Source organism: Acipenser ruthenus, chromosome 1 (assembly GCF_902713425.1).
Source record: "Acipenser ruthenus chromosome 1, fAciRut3.2 maternal haplotype, whole genome shotgun sequence".
Classification (NCBI taxonomy): domain Eukaryota; kingdom Metazoa; phylum Chordata; class Actinopteri; order Acipenseriformes; family Acipenseridae; genus Acipenser; species Acipenser ruthenus.
The window spans coordinates 24,563,197-24,577,181 of record NC_081189.1 but is presented as its reverse complement, the minus strand read 5'-3'; the positions used below and the strand labels follow the sequence as shown (position 1 = coordinate 24,577,181).

At 37.0% G+C, this 13,985-nt stretch overlaps 1 protein-coding gene across 3 annotated transcripts in view; it reads left to right on the top strand.

Annotated features, from left to right (window-relative positions):
- LOC117409205 (casein kinase I) overlaps positions 1 to 13,985 on the top strand; it is a 56,854-nt gene that overhangs the window by 31,654 nt on the left and 11,215 nt on the right. For all 3 annotated transcript variants that reach the window (XM_059022442.1, XM_059022454.1, XM_059022449.1), the window contains exons 5-10: positions 6,925 to 7,073; positions 7,484 to 7,718; positions 9,124 to 9,209; positions 9,335 to 9,419; positions 9,708 to 9,856; positions 11,607 to 11,705. In XM_059022442.1, the coding sequence (XP_058878425.1) occupies positions 6,925 to 7,073; positions 7,484 to 7,718; positions 9,124 to 9,209; positions 9,335 to 9,419; positions 9,708 to 9,856; positions 11,607 to 11,705 (803 nt within the window). The remainder of the gene's footprint in view (positions 1 to 6,924; positions 7,074 to 7,483; positions 7,719 to 9,123; positions 9,210 to 9,334; positions 9,420 to 9,707; positions 9,857 to 11,606; positions 11,706 to 13,985) is intronic.

Here is a 13,985-nt window from a genome sequence, read left to right as displayed (position 1 = left end):
ATAAGTAACGTAATTAATTTGTAGTCCGTGTGATACCTCAAAGAAAATGCACTGAGCCGATAAAGAGCCTTGTGAAACACACGCCTGGTTGTACAGTAGTACAAAGTAACATTGCAGTTAAAACGGAAGGCTCTTTTTTTAATGCCTACCCCATTACCATTAAAGATTGTACAGTATTTATTGAGATTACTCGACTTCAAGGTAATGTTGCATTTTACCCACTGAAAACACATTTTACTCTCTCAGTGCTAAAATTAGAGGGTAAGTTACTCCCAGACCCAAAATCTTATCTGGAGCGCTGATTACACCTAATTGAAAAATACACTTGTGGCAGGATGGGCCGTGTGGTGTGTGACAAGACCAGGAAGCAGTACACAGAACTCTGAAATGCAGGACTGAAACTGCAGCAGCAGTATGTTTATTAAATAAAAACAAAAGACTCTTGAAAACACAAAACAAAAGGGCACCCGGGCCGAAACAAAGGGTTCACAAAACAAAATACAGCAATTCTAACCAAATGAGTACCTTTGTAAAAACTTCACAAAACTAGTAGCAATGGTCTGTTTGGAGCTCTGTCTCTGTGCGTCTCTCTCCTTCTCCATCCACCCCCTTAATGAGCCCAAAGTGGGTCCTTTTATACTGTGGCTGGAGCCTTAACTACCCATCAGTCAAGCAATGACCTCATTAAGGCTCCAGTCACATTCTTCACAAGGTTTTTATGGATGGGGAATTAACCCCATCCTTGCCACAATACACAATTCAAAATGATAAACGATTGCAATACATTAGAACCAGGTACCATTTAGAAAAATGAAACACAGTAATATTTATTTAATGGAAACAATAATAATGCAAATAATAATCAAAATAGTGCACCTTTATATACCTATTCCTAAGGGTGCGGAGCACCCCGCCACAACACTGCATACAGTACATCATTTTTTATGTTGCTGCATTATATCGAGAAGACCCACATTTAAGTAATGTCATATTTACCCAGTGACAATACTGTATACGGGTAGGCTGTCACCATAACATATTATGTATAACTGCTAGTTTTCTTTCATTCAGAGCAGTTTACATTGTTGTCAAATGCAGAAATGTTTATTATTATTATTATTATTATTATTATTATTTACAGCTGTCAATTCAATGAATGATGCTGATAGCTTTTAGTATGTCAGTAAATACACCATAGTCCTGTGTATTTTCTAGTGCACTTAATGTGCATAGAGACCTAGTGTTTTAAATAAAATAAAGTAGCCCTACACAAGTTGACACGAACAAGACAGATTTCCCTCTCAGTCTCCCAATGCTGAAGCATATACTGTACAGTAGCAGCACTGATAATAACAGTGCAGAATTTCCCATTTTCCTCTTTCCAATGAGTGAACAAGAGAAACAGCTGCTTTAAAATGCATATAATCTGATGTTGTGTTCTATAATTTTCTTGGAATGGAAATCCACTGAGCTCAGATCTGCTTAAAAAAATAACATACTTGCATTAAAACTGTAGGGCTTGGTCCTTATTTGGCTGATTGTAAAAGATCCAGGGGGGTGGGGGAAGGATTTGCTGAGTTGGCAGCCAGGGTTATTGTAAGCACTAAAACTAGCTCTACACTGGGCTGCATTGACACCCAGTCCATACTGTATGTGAAAGAGATCTTTTAATACTAAGGAGATGGTACAGAACTTCATTATTTGCCTTTGGGTTACCAGCCCTTTCCATTTTCCTGCAGCGTCCTTTTTATAGCAGTGGATGTATTCTGTAATGGTACTGTATTAAAATATTTGAATCTTTGATAACATTTTTCTTTATTGATTCAATTTTTACCAACATTTTTGCCATTTTCCATAAAGTAGGAGAGAGAGATCTGGAACCAAAAACACGAGGTTCGCATTTCAAAATACATGGAGATCTACTTTAGAAACACCTTGTACTTAAATGCTACACATCTCTACACACTTCTGCAAAACAACACATGACCTCTTCACATACATATTTCCTAAAAAACGCTTTCCTTGTTCAGTGTATTCTTGCAGGGAATGATTTCCATTACATGAGAGTAGATGTTAAAACTTCATGCTGATTTGAACTCGGCTCTCATCAAGATAAACAATAGTTTCAATTCCTGTTATAGATGTTTAATAACTGGGTAACTTGATTTTCCAACCACCCCACCCCCATCCCTGTTTCTAGATCTACTGTACAATCAATAGCATCTGTGATTTCACCCAGGAAGTAGTAGTTTCCTAGGTCGGAGCTGGAATTGTATTGCTGCAATGCTGGGGTAGTGGAGGTAACATTCATACGAAGCCAATTACAGGGCAACATTTAGCATGTGAGACTGACCAACTCCATGATGTAGCATGTTATGGAGATTCTAATTTCGTTCTTCACGAACAATGGTAAAATATGGCTAATCCAATGTCTCATATCCTCAGAATACTGTTGTACAGATGGTGAGCATATTAACAAGTTATTTTATTTTCCCCAAAATGGAACAGATGTTAAATTGCCTCTATTTCAAGTTTATTCATTCCTACTTGTGGTTGTAGCCATGTTGATCCAGAAACTTGGGACATAATTTGCAAAACCTGGGTGCATTGATAGTTTTCTGCATTGCCACGTTATTTTTGCAGCGATTAGGGTATGCTCTAAATTGAAACTGATTTTACATTTTTTGCATTTTTTAAGCAGTTTAAAATGTGTTTTTAATTGTTCTATGCTTCAAAAGGTAAAGGTGTAATTGTGGTCATACATTTACATTTAAAGTAACTATTGATTTTCTACATTTGGCAAAAAAGAAATCTGCAGATCCATCCGATTGTGTGTGTTTGTAGCATAATGTTACACGCTCAACCTCAAGTGCAGTATGCCGTTAAACAAACTTTTTGCCATTATCTCTGCTGTGATGAGAATGTCGAGCTGCTTGATGCTGTAGTTGCGGTTCACAGATGACTGTGCTGTTGCCTAAATGCTGCTGGCTTTTGGTGAACACAGATCAAATTACCTCGCGCAGCGCTGTAGAGTTCGCTTGCATTGTAAACCCAACAGGATGGGGTTGTGGGTGAGAATGACCTATTGTTTGTAAAGGAAATGTCAAGGTCGTTTTTATAGAACCTTTTTTTCCCTTTAAAAGAAGATGTATTCTTGCTGTACAGTGTGTTTTGATGGAGTAAGAATTCATCGGAGCATTTGGAGTACTCTACATTAATTCTGCGTTTTAAACCAGCAACTTTATATCGCAGGGTAACAACAGTGAGACTTCATCTGAAGGAATGGGCTGTACTCTTGAACGTGTTCATATTGAGCTTTTGAAAAGACTTCCAGTATTAAAGAGTAAGTAGCGAGGTTTGGGAAAATATAGCGTTGCACGTCCCCACGTGTTGCTACAACTGTTTAAATAACATACCTGTAATCTTTCTTTTCATTGTTAACATCATGACAACTTATTACATATAACTTTAAAGTCTGTTTCAAAGCTCTTTTCACTGTAGTGCACTCTAGTGCATTGCTAGTGTCAGGATTATTGCCCACCTAGTGAAACAGGGAACACAGCAATAACGATCCATGGTACAGAACAGAAAAGCCAGTGTGTTTGTTATGTTTTAAAACTCAGTGCCATTTTGAAAAGAGCTTTGAAACAGACTTTAAAGTTACAAGTGTAAAAAGTTGGAGTACTCTACATTAATTCTGCGTTTTAAACCAGCAACCCTAACCCTAACCCTAACAATGGAAAAAAAAAAATACAGGTACATTATTTAAACAGTTCGGAGTCCCGCTACTTACTCTTTTAGGCCCTCATTCCAGTAAGCTACTTATTTTATGAACTGAGTGTACAGTAAAGTGTTTTTATCTAATTCAAGTTCTAGCAGATTTTAAATACTGTATTCCAAATCTCTAAAAAAGGGAATTACTTTTTTGGTGTCAGAATAATGTATTGTTTTAATGGCCAGAACCTTTTCTTTTTTTTCAAGATAATAAATACCAAACACTTCTGAGATATTGTCTCAACATTTGTAAACATTGTTAACCTGTTTCCTTCCAGGAAGTGCCATTCCTCTTACACTATACCTCAGGGGTCTCCAATCCTGGTCCTGGAGAGCTACAGGGTCTTCTGGTTTTCATTTCAGCAGAGCTCTCAGTTACTTAATTGCACTAATTATTGGCTAATTAGTCAAGATCAATAGGTTTTGCAGATCTTCAGCCATTGATGATGTAGATACCTAGGAAACCTGCAGGATAGGGGCTCTTCAGAACCAGTGTTGGAGATCCCTTATGAGATGATTTGATTTGATTTCATTAAATATCTAATCTCTAGTATTTAACACATTTACAATCTTAAGATCAATAAGGAATATAGTGACGCACTCTTATTTATTACCTTACAGCAGTTGGTCCCTCAATAGCAAGTGCAGTATGGTCTTTTGAACCTATGGTAATAACCAAAAAGGTTAAAAATGTACTACACCCACAAAATCCGTGATGGTAACCTTTGTCAGGTTTGTCTCACACATCTTCCTTTTCGTTCACATTTACCTCAGCTTTTTCAACATACAGTACAGTAGTTTTTATAGTTTCATTTTTGCAGTGTAGTTTATTACTAATCTAGTAAAACAGGAATAGTCATTATGTAGCTTGGCAACAACACTTTCATGATGTAGGCTTCTTCAGTACAGTAGCTGGGTCAGATTAGGGGCAGTTGGACTGAAGGTGTGGCTGAAACACAGCCTTCAATAGTGCTTTGCCCCTGATTCAAAGCCATTCATTTACTTTGTTCTTCAGTGCAGCACGAAAAAGTACAGTACCCACAAAGTACACACCAATGATAGGAAATGGTACTGGAATACACCCAGTATTCTTGTCTGCTCTGTATACACATACTTCTGAGCAAAGGAAATGCTGGGAAGTAGAAGAAATGGACAATACAGTGGAATTACTACACATTCTGTATGTTTTGAAAGATTAGTAATTAGGCTAAATGTAAAGTAGAGTTTCTACATACTAATTATGTCTATTTACAGGTATACTTTTTAAAGTGTTCTTCTTTGGCCCCAGGCTGTGTCATGATAAGTCTGTGCTTATACTCCTGTTTCATTTGATCCTCTTGAATACAGTTTCTTCCCGAGTGGTTGACCCTGTAACAGGAAATGGTGTCATTGTCTAGACTCTGTTGCAGATTACGTTTTCTTCCTGTTTTCTCTAGTTTATGTTTTTGTGCCGTTGACCAATAAAAGTGATTATTATTATTACTATTACATTTTTAAAACTAACTGTAGAGTACAGTAAGCCTGTCTACTACATTTGGATTTGTGATATTTATAAATCTAATGAAAAACTAATGAAAATCCATTTATATCAGGTGTTTTGTTTTTTTTAGCAATCATAAAATTACGGTTGCTAAAGTTTTTGAATATATTGACATCTGGGACAGAACTGAGCTTGGTCAGAGGCTTTTCATTTCATATCCTGTTTGGCCTTTGCAAGAGAGAGTCAGAGAGAAGAGAGGAAGCTATACTGTTGCTTTTTTTTCTTAGTTGGTATGCAGAGATATAGACCAAGCTTAGTCACATTGGCCCTTCCTTTTTGAATGAATCATTTTGATTTGACCTGCCATTGTGTTTTTGTCCTGTATTGTAATATTATACAAGCTTAAATAAACAAATACATTATTAAATATTTAATTAAATGTATTTTGTGAACTTTCACACACGTTGGAAATGTCTGTCTGTACTTTTATTTTGTACCTTTTAGAAGGCTTGAACTAGTTTCTGAAGAAAGGAATACCCAATCCGATCGTTAATATTTGTGTGGTCTCCTTACTGAATGTACATACTGTAATATCTAAAGCAGTGACCAGTGTATTAATCTGTGGTAATACACTATAGTTGCATTGGCAACTTTGAAAATAATGCAAGCAATTATTTTCTTTCTTAAATTAATAGTATGATACAGTATGTTCATGAAACCATGCACTGTAATTTATTTATAAAAACAAACAAAAAGCATTTAAATAAATAAATAAAGCATTGTGAATAGGGCCCAAAATGCAAGATGGTTTATTTGACAAACTCACCATGTGCTGAGTCCATTATTGTTAACAGGTATCATTGTGTTACATGGAAGGGTGCATTGTCTGCTGTACCTGTAAATCTTCAGCCAAAGCCCCAACTCCGTGTCAGCAGTCACAAGTAATATGAATCAAACCAGTTAACTGCCTTGAAAACTTTCATTTCACAGTAGAATGTGCACTTCTCAGTTGTGTTGTACAGCTTACAGCTGGGAGAGCTGGTTAATAAAAAAACCCTGAAGAAAAATCCCAAGATTAGCTGACAGTCGATTTTTAAACTGTCCATTTTGTCCGAATGCTAACTATTTCACCACCAGATGAGGAGATTTAGTACAGTAGCAGGCTGGTAGAGGCTTGTATACTGTGTTTGTCTCCAGTTGTGGCTAATCTACTGTAGGTGCTGTGAGCTCTTGGAATCCTAAGTGTGTTTGGGCAGAGATCACTTTGTAGTGTTCAGTCTCTCAAACCTTATTAAGATTCAGCACTACTGCCATGGGAAGGTGTGTGATAACTAGAACAGTATACACAGGTTCTGAAAGGTAGACTGCTTTTCATTTTCAATGACTGGTCTGCCGTGTTTTAAAGAATGCAGATGAACACATGTTGTATGATACAGTGCAAAGAGTTTGTACACATTTTCTTATAAGCTTAATTTTGCCCTGTTAAGGCTCACATTTAATTTTGACCTATATCACCCATCGCAGTGGCAGTTATGATATCCAACAATATTTGTATTTCTATTTTTTTGTGAAGCCAATAAAAAAATTTTAACCTCAATTTTAATTTAAGTATGTTGTGTGTGTTCCACTGTTACATTATACATCTGTAACATCTCCCCTTTCTTCCACAGATGGGGTACCTCAGGTTTATTATTTCGGGCCATGTGGAAAATACAATGCAATGGTGCTTGAACTACTGGGACCTAGTTTGGAAGACCTGTTTGATCTCTGTGACAGGACGTTTTCACTTAAAACAGTTCTTATGATAGTGATACAACTGGTAAGTACTGTGTATTCATAATATTTCAAACAAACTACAAACAAAGGGTTTATAATTAATTTATGACAAAGTCTCATTTTAGTTACTGCATTGTGTATTCCTAATGGTCTCTTTCTAATTTTGAACAAGTTGCAGATTTTTCTCCTTTGCATGAATACAACTGATAACTCTTTTTAATAATACGTTATTCATTTTGGGCAACCCAATTCTTTCTCATTATTATTTTCAACACAAACTGTAGCTAGCTGTTTAGAATACATGTAATTTCTTCATACACGTACTGTGCTCAATGTAACAAATTTTAATAGATTAACTATGATGCAGAACCTAGTAAGATAGTAACTAATGTGTTTTATACAGCAGTAGTTGTGAAAAATGTATTTATTTTGATATTTATTTCCTCCAAACAGATTACCCGAATGGAGTATGTCCACTCAAAAAACTTGATATACAGAGATGTTAAACCAGAGAACTTCTTAATAGGAAGACCGGGTAGCAAAAACCAGCAAATTATTCACATTATAGATTTTGGTCTTGCAAAGGAATACATTGATCCAGAGACAAAGAAGCACATCCCTTACAGAGAACACAAGAGCCTTACTGGAACAGCCAGATACATGAGCATAAACACACATTTAGGAAAAGGTAGGCTGTAATGAGTGTATTTACTTTTTTTAATTGGTGAAACATTTGGGAGAAGCACCGTCTGTTCTTGATTATTGTACTGTAGCAGGTTCTGAATGAAAGTGTAGATTTACAAGTAGTTCCAGAATAGCAATCCACTTTCACGCATGCATTTTTATTTATGGTACAATTAATGTGTCAGGAGGTGAATTGTCTTTTATCTGATTATGGCTGTGGTTCAAATGCCGGGATCAATTACCTGAGTTGATGGAGTAGTGTGTCGTACGTATGTACAGCATTATGTACTGTAATTGGAGGAATGTTTTCATTTTTGTAATATAAAATGGATTCCAGCATTATCTTGTCACTTGTGTGTGACAGTAGTATTATTGGAATACCAAATACATTATATATAAAACCAGGGGGATCCTCTTCCGAAAGAGTGCTGTGAAAATCATATCTTATTACACGTAGCTGCCTGAATATTTTTCATAATGGAAGAAACATGTTTTTAGGGTTTTGTCTTCTAGGGAAATTAAGGCCATGGGAGCTCAGTGAATAACAATTTGCTCACTGACTTTTTCCATGATGCTCTATCCATAGGTCTATGACTGAGAAAGGTTTTGCAGAAAACACTGGTATGAGTATCAGTAGAGATACCGTAGCAGATTGTAAATGATGAGCCCGATCCACCCCTGATAATAACGGTTTCATGCTGACATCATTAGAGCAAGCTCTGGGATAGTGCCTGTTTAGTAGAATTAGAAATGACTGTTTGTATCTACAGCATGAAGTATTTCACGGTGACTAATTTGTATGGTGATATTCTCTAATGGTAATAGTTCCCTGAAATGTGAAGCATGCCACATTGAATGACATAATCTCCTGGCAGTGTTCCTGTATGACTGAAATAGTAGAAGAGGGCCTGTTGAATATGATTTACGTCATGGAAAAAAAGTATGAGCTCTTGGAGAAGAGATAATTTCATTCATCTATTATATTCCAGGATCGATGTGTTTAGGCACCTGAAAGGGTACATAAGGACAGTTATTTTATTGTGTTACATGATCCCATGTGTTGCTACAACTGTAGGAGGATGATGGGAAATGTAGTTCTGAGAGGTCCATGCAGGTACATGGGAAGCCATCTTGAGGTAGGGAATGCAATTTAAAAGTTTAAAAAAGTGGTCAAAATGTAAAAAAAATAATAATAATTAAAACAATACACACACCTTACGTAAACAGTTGTAGCAACACATGGGGACATGTAACACAGTAAAATAAAAAGGTCCTTATGTACCCTGTAAATTAATACTATTCCTGTTGGTTTTACAAAAGAGCTGTTTATAAAAGGTTTTCGTTTTTAAGTGTTTAATTCTCATACAGTGTTTTCTGCCTTTCTTCTGTTATGTTGTCTTTTGTTACAGAACAAAGTAGGAGAGATGATCTGGAAGCGCTAGGTCACATGTTTATGTATTTTCTCAGAGGCAGCCTTCCCTGGCAAGGTCTAAAGGTAATTTATTTTAAAATGTTTTCTAACGGTTTCTCTAAGATTTAAGAGGAATGTCATAGTTGATCATTTTGACCATCTCTCTTTGGAAACTAATTGACAGTGTGTTTTATCATTTTGTCACCTAGGCAGACACTTTAAAAGAAAGGTATCAGAAAATAGGGGACACAAAGAGGTCGACGCCAATAGAAGTATTATGTGAGAATTTTCCAGGTATGCATACTTCTTTGTTTTCCTATTTCACAGTTGATTATGAGCATTTCCACTCTTTCACACTGCAGTTGATACTGAAAAAGTTATTGTGAACTGAAGTAAATCTGAAAATCCCAAGTGATCTATTGGAAAATTGTCAGGGAAGAAAACTGATGCTGTCTGATTTTAAGAAAAAAAAATATATATATTATTCTGATTTAAAAAATGTCATTTGTTTTTGTTTGACCCACGTGAGACTAATAATCATCAGCTGATATTGTATTTTATTCATTTTTCTTCTAATTTCAGAGGAGATGTCTACCTACCTACGCTATGTTAGAAGGTTGGACTTCTTTGAAAAACCAGACTATGACTATTTGCGGAAGCTCTTTACAGACTTGCTTGATCGAAGGGGTTTTATGTTCGATTACGAGTACGACTGGGTTGGCAAACAACTTGTAAGTATCCAATATTTATTGTATATCTTTTAATAATGAGCAAAATCGCTGAGCTTGAGAATGAACTGTTCGCTTTGCTATTTACTTGTTTAACCCTTTCTGGTCAAAAAGATGTCAAGAACAGGTCTGTAGTCATTTTTTCTCAGGAAAAAGCCGAGGAAACCTTTTAACCCTTTGCAGTCCATTTATTAATCGCGCGTCAGGCACGTCAGGTCTAATTAATTTTCACACGCGCAGTTAATTTTAGACGCGCTGTTTAAAAGTATTTTTTTCCACAGTCAAACGGGTTTAAATGGCCCTGCATATCAACAAAGCACTCACTAGGCATCTCCAGCCCCGCCCCACCCTTTCGTTCGCTATCGCTTTCACCTATGTATGAAATAAATAATAATAAAACACAACACAAACTCCTCAATAATGCAATCAAAGTCATTATTTTATTACTATAACATCTGAAAAAAGCTCTGCAAATGTCCGTGATAGTCTTTGTGCGCTGACGCACTCAGCCAGCTTGTTTACTATGCCGCCCCGTTATCTGATACCAGGGCCATATGTATGACTAATCATGAGATACGGCTTTTTTGTTTTTTGACTTGTCTTGGCTCCTGTCGCTCCCACTCGGCAATTGAATGGTTTTTTCGGCTTTTTCCGGAGAAAAAACAACTAGAAACACGTTTTTTGCGTTGCTATAATGATGTCGGACCCAGTCCGACAAAGGACCTGAGAGGAATAATTGCAATGTCGGACCCAGTCCGACAATGGACCGCAAAGGGTTAATGGCCGAGTGAGACCAATAGAAGCCGGGGGGGGGGGAAGGAGGCGGATCTGAGCAATACACATAGTCCCTTCACCACAGACATAACCTGGACATAAACAAACAAGATAGCTGCTTCCACATCCAGTGCTGAAAGAATATGACACATTTGCCAAGCTTTTTAAGATGTTATAGTAATAAAATAATGACTTGGATAGCATTATTGAGGAGTTTGGTGATAAAACGAGTGATCAGGAGATGATTTATCAGTATGCACTACTATGAAGAGGTATGTGATAAATACAGTGAACAAGGGGTGGGGCGGGGCTGGAGATGCAGTACTGAGTGCCCTGTTGATATGCAGTTCCTTTTAAACCTGTTTTACTATGAATAAAATTACTTTTAAACAGCACGTGTAAAATCAACAGCACGTGTGAAAATAAATTGGACCTGACGCTCCTGACAGGCCATGAATAAATGGACCGCAAAAGGTTAAAGCACAAAACAGATTTATTCCATGTATTTAACAGAGTGTCTTCTAAACATTTGTTTTCCAGTTACCTAGAGCTGGAGATTGGTAAAATCGGTAATGCTTGTGGCCTGTTCATAGAACAATTGCTTTGTGGCATTGCATAGCAGTGTGTCTTAAAGGGTTAGTGTGTGACACTGACGGTGGGAGGGGCTGCTATTGGAGGTATATAGATATGTTTTAAGGTCACTTTTCATCTGTAAGTTATTCTAAATAAAGCATACATTTCAGATTATAATTTAAAGATATCAAAACACTTTAATAAAAGTCACTGTTCAAAATAGCTAAGTAGCTGATTTTTTTATGATCAAAGATATATATTTTGCCAAAATCCAATGAGCACTTGAGACGACTGACATACAGTAGCTATTTCAGCTATTCAGAAGTTTTTGTTTGTAAATGTATTTTGTTCTATTTATTTATTTATTTATTTATTTATTTTACTTACTCATATTATTCAATTTTAGCCGACTCCAGTGGGGCCAGTTCAAACAGATGCTGCACTGTCTTCTTCAAACAGAGATGCACAACAGCACAGGGATAAAACGCAGCAAGCCAAAACTCAGGCAAGTGGCAGGAGGTGGTATCATTGATTATGGAAATATTCATTCTGATTAAGCACTCATCTGTGTGTTGTTCTACTGCTTTTATTTTTTATCTAACACCATAAGAAATGTGCATAACTTTCAAAAGAACTGGTTTTGTTCAGGTAGTTTGAACACAATAATACACATTTTACTGGAGGCAATACAATGATTGAAACACATTGCATTGATCTGACCCTCCACACCCCACCACACTTGTACATGCTGATAGAAGACTCCATTCTTCTTTTCATTGGATTTCTTTGAATGTAATAATATGATTGTGATTATTTTATTAGAAGCCTTTTTTTCTTATTAGTATCTTAGTCCACTTTAAGATATTTTGTTGTTGAGCGACAAGGCATGAACTGTAGTAGATTGTATTGGTAAGTAACTCTGCAAACAGTGTACCAGTACAGGTTGACTTAATAGTCTAAATAAATACGTCGTAAAGTAATCAATTTAAGGTTACTAAAATAAACTTCTGAATTACACACCATTAGGTGTGTAATAATTATGTATGGAAAGTAATAAAACAACAGGAAACGGGTATAGTAGCGATGTTGCTGTGCTGCGCATCTCACTACTACTGTATCTTTTCTTGGGAGGTCTTAAGTTACATCCCTACTTCATTATACATACATCTCGGCTGAATCAACTCCATACAGAGGTGTACTTCATTCTGCTAGAATTTTTATTTTGATAGTTCTGTTCTATTGCAATCTAACTTTAATTATAGAGTATTATAAATTATAGAGTGAGTGTGCTAAAAACTAGTCACGGTGGGTAGAGAATTTCAGAATGCTCACAATGAAATGAAAATTGCATGACTGTGGATTGATACAGTTTCTTCATTCGAGTGGATTTATTGGGAGAAATTAGGTAGATCATTTTTATCTTTGGGATGATTACAGACATTATTATTAAAACTCCAGACTATCTAGATTTAAGGGGGTTCAGAGCTGTAGGATTGTGTTTCTCGACAACTGAGAAAAGAAGAGGTTGGTGGACTATATCTATAATGTATATAGACTTTAATATCTAAGGATTGTCTTCCTTTGTTGATGCTACTGTTTACTGCTGGTTACAAAATATATATATATACTGGAGCGGTTCTGTGGGCTTTAGAACAAAGTGTGTGACTTCTTGCGAAGAAGCAATCACAACAAAATGCATCTCGGCATGCTTGAAAACAAAGAGTTTGTTGCAAAGGTGGCATTCCTAACCAACATCTTTTGCCACCTCAATGCTCTCAATCTACAACTACAAGAACGAGACAGACCCATCATCAACACGGTCGAAAAACAGGATGCTTCTGATAAGGCTGCTGCATTTTAACTGGCTACGCAAGCATCCAGAGGAAGCTGCTGCTAATCATGTCGTCACTGGCCTTATGACAGACTTTATTGTACAACTGAAAGACAATTTCAGTGCTCGCTTTGACAACTTCAGCATTCCCAGGGACCCAATTGTTTTTGTCTGTGATCTGTTTTCAATTAACTCCGATGGTGATTTCTTGTCCCATGCGAAGCAAGTGCTTCCCGCAGTTGAGAAGCAGCTCTGCAACTAGAACTAGTAGATTTGCAGGCATCGTCATTGCTGAAAACAGAATTCATTAACACAGCAAATCTGGAATCATTCTGGTCTGTCTATATATGTCCAGAGAACTACGCTACCATGAAGAAGCTGGCTGTGTTTGTGCTCTCCATGTTTGGCTTTACTTACATATGCAATAAAAACAGATGCACAAAACAGGCTTTGTGATGCAACAAACACTTCACTGACACAGTTTCTTGAGTACAAACCCAGACGCTCTCTCCGGCGTGGGGATTTTATTGATTCACAACAAAATAATAATTCCACACACACAAAAAAAAAACTCCATGCCGCACACGGTGTAGTAAAGTTGGTATTGGAATTAGTCCAAGCCCCGTGTTGTGTCCGCTCAGTGTGGATGCTGCAATACCAGTCTGTTCAGTAGCGTCCTGTTTAAAAACACAAGCGGTTAGTCCCAAACACACACGCACAGACTGAATCTTGTCAGAGCAGAGAGAGCTGAATGAATGCCCTGCCTCCTCTAAAAGCACCCAGCCACGCCCTCGCAATCAAGACGTCCGCACGTCCCCTCTAATCGGTGCACGTAACACAGCTGATTGCTGTCCCGGATACATTACCAACCTGTCACAGGCTGACACAAGAATCTTTCGAGGACTGTCTACATATCGCCGTCACGTCTATTACACCTGATGTTCTAAAGCTGAT